Raw genomic sequence first — 7,212 nt, 5'->3', positions numbered from 1 at the left:
CCTATCTTTGTCTGGTCTATAGCTAGTCTTGGTCCTATCTTTGTCTGGTCTATAGCTAGTCTTGGTCCTATCTTTGTCTGGGCTATAGCAAGTCTTTGTCTTGCCTTTGTCTGGTCTATAGCTAGTCTTGGTCTTGCCTTTGTCTGGTCTATAGCTAGTCGGTCCTGTCTCAGTCTGATCTATGGCTGGTCTCAGCATGTTCTCAATTTAGTCTCAATCTGGTCTCAGTTGTGTCTCCATCTTTTTTCACTCCTGGTCTTACTCCTGGTCTTGGTCTGGTCTGAGTCTGGTCTCAGTTGTGTCTCAGTATGTTTTCTCTCCTGGTCTGGTCTCTAAGGATGTACTGGACTGACTGGGAGCTGCTGTGTACGCTGATGAAGCTGTTTTCTCCTCTGGATGAAGACGTAGAGAGCTGTGAGGGGGACACAGCTCACGGCTGAGACCAGAAGAAGTCCGATGAAGGCCTGCCCAAACACAGGGTACTCCGTCTGCTCCGTTTTACCCTGAAAACAACAAAAAACACAGTGAAAGTCAGAATTCATCTAAAAACTTCAAGATTCATGTAAAAATACTATTTTGTTGCCTTAAAGTCTGGAACTTAGATGGTTATTTTTTTCATTAAAGGTGAAAATACACCAGATTAATAAAGTTAAACTTGTTTTAAATATTTGTAAATAATAAACAACTTAAAGTGGCGAGTGCTTGTGTCCTGGAACCTGAAAAAAAAAACCCACATATAACAAAAACTAGTCAAATGTCTCCAATAAACTATCAATAAAAAAAGGACTCAACATCCAAGAAGAACCAATCAATGGAGGCAGAATCATGGTGTGAGTGTTTTACAACAGGAGGGACTTGTGACCTTCACAAAATGGTATCATGAAGAAAGAACATGTAGAAACATTGAAGCAACATCTCAAAACATCAACAACAAAGTCAACAACGAAGGACAAAAAGTTAATGTTTTGGAGCGAACATCACAAAGTTCTAACCCTAATCTCATTAAGATATTTTTGGACAGAGCTGAAAAGCTGAGTGTGAGCGAGGCAGCCTACAAACCTGGGACAACATTCCAGAAAACTACTGGCTGAAGCTGGTGGAAATAAAACTGTTTAACAAAAGCATACTGTTTAAAGACATAACCACCAAATACTAGAACATGATTACCCAATAATAAGACATGCTAATATCTCCATCACTATTCAGACCAAATAAAATGATCTACACTGGGATCAAACATCATTCAACCTGGTCACATATTTTACATCAACCTGGACGGAGACCTAAGAACTCACCAGGTCTTTGTTCCATGCCTGGTACGTAGGGGTTCCTCCCTGGATGTAGCTGACGATGTAGAACAACAAGATGGCGATGAGGAGAAGAGGACTGACTCCTGCCCACATGATCTTCCAAAACCAGTTAGGGCGATGACCAAGCATGTCTTCGATGTCCTTTTCAAATCTAAAATGAGTGAAAGAACTCTTTTTAATTAACTCTGCCATTTTACATCTAGGGCCTGGTTTTGGTTGAGAAAACTGTTAGGTCAAAACCAATCAGGGTTAGGAAGTGGTCTGTTACACTTCATGGTTTTTGTAAAGTTTATCTTCTACATATGTGTTTCATATTTCTGAGTTTAAGTTTTTAGTTGATGGTGGGGGAGTTGGAGGAGGAAAATCTGCTATTTCTGTTGTAAACTGAAGAAAAGTGTTTTATAACAAAGAGACTACCGCTGGTGTCTCCACGCTGTCTCCTCCATGTCCTTCCACAAGCTCTTCTTTATAAGTTTTACTTGAATTTCTTTACAGTTTTGCTGGAATAGCTGTAAAAACAGCAGTATTTTTGAACAGCCTAGGCCAACTGCTCCTCAGTGAAGCAGAAATAGGATCAACTTGCTGCATCTGCTTTTCATAAACACACACCCCACAAATTTCTGACCATGCAATCACACAACTGGACACATACTCTACGAGACAGAAGTTCTTTCTGGAGATGCCATTTTCATCAAGTCATAGACACAACGTCTCACTTCTTGTAGACGATAAATATATTCGGGCACTCAAAGTTTAAAATTCACAAGTTAGAGCTTTTTATTTATTATTATTATTATTATTAATATTATTATTATTATTATTATTATTTTGCTTTAACACATTATTTTGGTATTAAAAAAGGCACAAAGTTTTGTTTGATTCATTAAACGGTTTTCAGCATACAGATAGACAGAGGGTTTGGGTAAAACTATGTTTTTACAGTGCATTTGAGCCAGTCTAAATTGGAAATATGGCATTTCGAGGCCTGTAATTTTCTTTCTGTTATCTCTCATTACCGCAAACCTTGCTTTTTGCTAAAGAACTATGAAGGTAGAACACCTCGGCTTGCTTGGGAAAAGTTATTTAGCCTTAACAATTTGAAGGTGGAAAAATTACTAAATTAATTTACCTATTACATGTCTATGGTAAATTTGTCTCAATCTAATAAAATCCACTTTTCCTCTTTTAGTTTTTGTTCTATATTAGAATGAATATGGGTTTATACCTACTCCAGGGCAGCTGTGGCTACAATGTAGCTTACCGTCATCAGTGTGTGAATGTGTGTGTGAATGGGTGAACGTCTGGAAGTGTAAAAAGCTTTGGGATGCAGGGACTTCACAAAGTGCTATATAAGTTCAGTCCATTTACCATTTACCATATATACCTATACCTGTTCTAAATGTGCTGTGAATGTCAAATGGAAATCTCCCAAGTTTCAATGGTTCAGTGCTGTCTCATAGTATGACATTCCTTGTTTTACTTTTGAGAAGTTTATGTCCCAAAGTTTATTCTGATATCTAGTTTGCCTATGTTTTTTTTTTTTGGGATTGAACCGAAAAAGACAAAGAAATACTGAGAATAAAAAAGTAACTTTTTGGTTTTTAACAAACTACTTATAGTCGGACAAACAACGCGTCTTTAAAAGGGTTGTCTTACGCTTGGAAATATGGTGATATAAAAATTAGTGCTGATCAGATTTCAACAGCACCAGGACATTTTCCAGGAGGCAGACAGAAACATTTTTTCTCGCACTGCCAGCTGGTCTTCGGACCGTTCCCCCAAGTCAAAAAAGAGGGTTTGGGGAAAATTGCCTCGATCAATGCAAGTGATTGCGGTTATCAAATTAAAATATTTAACAACTAATAGAATGTTTTTAATTTAACTTTTATTTATTAAACTTTGCATTTTGATTGATAGAATAGTTTTGATGCAGTGGTAGTTAGAYGTTGGGGTGTTTTCAGTCGTTACTGTGCTGAGTTCTGCTGTCTGGGGGTTTAGAGCCATGCTTGCCTGGACCTAAAATAAACCAGACTCAAGTCTTTTCTTTCTGAAGTCCAAACTCTAACTCAGTAAAAAATTGTGAGTAGTGAGAATCAAAACAAAACTGGACTTTGTTGTGGTTCTCACTCTGGTTGTTGATGCAGATTCACTGATAGGTTGCTGATTATAAAACACATTATATAATACTTTTTTCAGTGTATTTAATATTTAATAGGCATATTTCAACATAAATTCATGTGCATTTTTAATATTTCAGGTTACTTTTTCAGATTATTTAAAAGTCTACATACAGGATGTATTTCCAATCATGAGTTTGAGTTGTTTCCAGTTTCTGCCTTTCCTCAGAGCAGAAACAGTCACCATCTTTAAATGGCCACATCACACTGAATAAGCTGCAGCTCTGTTGRCACGCAGATCTGCTTTGAACAGAAGCTTCTTGTTTCACCAACACAAAGATAAACACATCRTTCACAGAGACACCAACCTTCCGATGCCATAGTAGTAGCTGATAGTGAYGACTTCAATCAGAACGATGAAGAGAAGGGAGAGCGTGGCTCCGTAGTCGTTGAACATGGTGAACCAGTAGTTTCCTGATGGAGTGGTGAAGCCCAGACCCAGCAGCAAACAGAGCACACACACTATACCTGGAAGAAAAACATGTCTTAGGTCAGGTCTCTACAAGAACTGGTCTCTATAAAAACTAACTGAAACCCCAGAAATATGTTCAAGTCAACTTCCAGGACCTAACTGGACTTCCAGACTTCTTCAGGACCAACACCAACTCTCACACAGTTTACTGTCTTCAAAGGAAAGGTTTTTGATGCAAAGGTCCTGATGCATCTCAATAATCCAGGTAGAAAAATAAAAAAGTTGAGTAGGTCCTCTGGACCTCAAACTAAAGAAGTCTCTTGGAGAAGAGACAAGACATTTTTTCAACAAAGAACTCGTCTAGAAGACCCACTCAATTGCTTTTAAATCTTTTTATTTTGAATCATTTATACACAAAAACAACATTTAAAATATTGATTGGGATGACGGCTTTAAACAGGAGAAATTCTGTCATGAGATGTTTTTTCCCTACATCGCACATTTTTTGAACGATGCGTTAAATGTTACTTCATACTGACAAAAACCAAGGAGTAAACATTACCGTCTAGATAAGCCTACCGACAAGATGCAGCCCAAATGGTAATCGAGTAGCAGAAACAAACTTTAGAGTGAGTGAGAAACTTGTGAGGGACTGACGAAAAGCAGAGGTTACTCAAGCTGCAGGAGTGCACAAAGAGCTGGGCTTCTTACCGTTAAAAAACTCGTTGCTTATGCGAGACACCACCTTGAAGTCTCGCAGAGGGGTGATGATGGCCGTGACGTTTCCCAGCATGCTGCCCATCCCCAGCAGCAGGAGCATGACGAAGTAGAGCACTGACCACAGCTGAGACAGAGGCATGTTGGTGATGGCCTCACTGTACACGATGAAGGCCAGACCGGTCCCTTCCACGGCCTGAAAGCAAACCAGGACACATGCTGGAGTCAGAGACAGGGCTCAGAGTCAGGACATTTGTCCTCAATAGTAAAACAACTCATTAGCTATGTTTACACACTCAAAACTCTTTGATTGGATTGAAATGTATTCAGATTAAATAATTCAAATGCATCGTTTATATGGCCACAAACAATAAGAATGTTTTATGAAAACGAGTTAAAGCAAAGCAGAAACTCAATAAGGGTGAAATAAAATCAACCAGGTCCAGTAGTCTGTGCTAGTTCTAATACATCAAGCTCAGTTTGTTACCGTGGACYGGTCTTTTTAGTGAATAAAGAATGCTCATAGAATAAAGTTCAAAGCCTAAGGAACTCTCTTCTGCTTCTAGAGAAGCTCAAACTAACTGAAAGGAGGCTGTCTACAGTAATCTTCTGTATTATCCTGTCAGAGGTGGATCACGTGTCTTTAGGTTTTGATTTAACATCAACGCAATCCTGATGATTTTATTAGTTTTCAAGAGACCAAACCAAGAAGTAAGATGAAATGTTCTATTCCAGACATGGTAAATTAATTTATAAAGTGACACCCAGACAAATAATCCTCTGAGTCTTTGAGTATTTCTTAAATACATAGTTTGTGTTTTCAAAGAAGTTCAGCTGACAGTAGAAAGTTAAAAGACATTTAAAGTTTCCAAAGTTTTAAATGAGTTGAGCCCGAACACTAACCCTGAATTGTAGCTGTACTCGAACTATGGACACAAAGGAATAAAACACCAATAAATGTTGAATTATGATTATGTAACTCTTTTATTATTATTGTTGTTTTCATTATAATGTTAGTGTTTCTGAAAATAAATTAAAAGTTAAACGGAGACGCACCTTTGCTATAGTTGATATAAAAAAAACTTTTAGTGTTAATACTTCTCAGGGTACATAATGATTTTTTCTTCAAAGTTTGATTAAAATACATCCAGTGGTTAATAAGATATTTTGCTGAGAAACAAACACAAACAAGAGCAAAATTATTATCTTCCATTGGAGGCGGACTATAACGTTTCCAAATAGATTTCACTTTGGCTGTGATACTATACACATGAAACTGCACACAGAGCCTAGATTGGGTCAGAACCAACAGAACTAACCATCGTATCACACTACCAGGACTATTTTCATTAAACTGAGAAAGGTTGTATTCTTCTTGTTTTAACAGTTAAAAACAACAAAACTGTCTGTGTAGAGCTACATACGGTGCTCAGTTCATCCTCGAGGTTGCAGTCTTCCAGTCTGCCGCTGAGTTCAGCCAACTGSTCTGGATAGGTTGAATTCAGCTGGGTAACCCACTCAAAGACATTGTCCACAGTGATGCTGTCCTCTGAGAGGCTGAAGGTGTTCAGCAGCAGAGTGCGCATCCTAAAACCAGGAAGAAAACAGATTCAACAAACAAACTTCAGCAAAAGACCAGATGTGTTTTCATTTCCTGAGTTTTACACCCATGTTGTATAAACTGTTTGCTGGATAAATAAACATTTTTTAAATATTCTTTAATTCAGAAACTGTACCATTATAAATAAACCCTAGCAAAGCCAAATAAAGGCAATTTGACATTTATATGATCAAAGGAAAAAGGCCTCAAAGGTTTGTTGCTGAACCTTTTTAGTCATTCACTGAAACCAGGTGGTTCTTTCTCTGAGACCTCTTCACCTGTTCTCAGGTGTCCTGGTCCACTCATGAATAAACTACTGCAGTTGTCTCAGGTCCTCCAGATGTTTCAGCTTCTTCCACAGATATTCAACAGGATTTAGATCAGGGCTCAGAAGTTCACTTCAGAACAGTCCAATATTTTGTTCTGATCCATTCTCGAGTGTTTTGGGGTTTTTATCCTGTTGGACCCATAACCTTGTACTCAGCAACAACTCTCTCCAGAAGGCCTTGATAGTCTTGAGATTCCATAAGCTAAACAGATTCAGATGCAGCAAAGCAGGTCCAGAACAGAATCAAGCCTCCATGTTCCATTGTAAGTCCAGGGTTCTGTTCTTGCTTTATTTTATGTTAGGATCTGTGAACACAAAGCTGATGGGACTTGTTGCCAAAAAAAAAAACCTCCAGTTTTGTCTCGTCTGGTCCAGAACCTTTGTGGTAGGGCAGATTCCAGTTCTTCTCTTTTTCTGACTTGTCCTCCTCCTCTTCTATTAAGTCCACTTTGTCTCAAACAGACTGATGGTCCGGAGTCCACCTCTACACTTGTAAGACGTTGTTCTGTACTCTTTAGTCATCATTTGTATCATTGGTCTAAATTTATCCTGTTATGTTTTGTATGAATACAAATTGAACCCGAAGAGCTCAAGTAAAAACCTACACAACACTCAGGAGAACGTGGAATGACACACACACACACACACACACACACACACACACACAC

General features: G+C 38.4%; 1 protein-coding gene across 1 annotated transcript in view; it reads right to left on the bottom strand.

The window, feature by feature from the left end:
- slc6a20 (solute carrier family 6 member 20) overlaps positions 1 to 7,212 on the bottom strand; it is a 23,780-nt gene continuing 16,568 nt past the window's right edge. The window contains exons 7-11 of the mRNA XM_014026974.1: positions 6,041 to 6,203; positions 4,611 to 4,812; positions 3,796 to 3,955; positions 1,296 to 1,461; positions 1 to 503 (exon numbers count right to left, since the gene is read on the bottom strand). Of these exons, the coding sequence (XP_013882428.1) occupies positions 333 to 503; positions 1,296 to 1,461; positions 3,796 to 3,955; positions 4,611 to 4,812; positions 6,041 to 6,203 (862 nt within the window). The 3' untranslated portion in view covers positions 1 to 332. The remainder of the gene's footprint in view (positions 504 to 1,295; positions 1,462 to 3,795; positions 3,956 to 4,610; positions 4,813 to 6,040; positions 6,204 to 7,212) is intronic.

Source organism: Austrofundulus limnaeus, unplaced genomic scaffold, assembly GCF_001266775.1.
Source record: "Austrofundulus limnaeus strain Quisiro unplaced genomic scaffold, Austrofundulus_limnaeus-1.0 Scaffold605, whole genome shotgun sequence".
Classification (NCBI taxonomy): Eukaryota; Metazoa; Chordata; class Actinopteri; order Cyprinodontiformes; family Rivulidae; genus Austrofundulus; species Austrofundulus limnaeus.
This window is presented reverse-complemented; position numbering and strand designations above follow the sequence as displayed.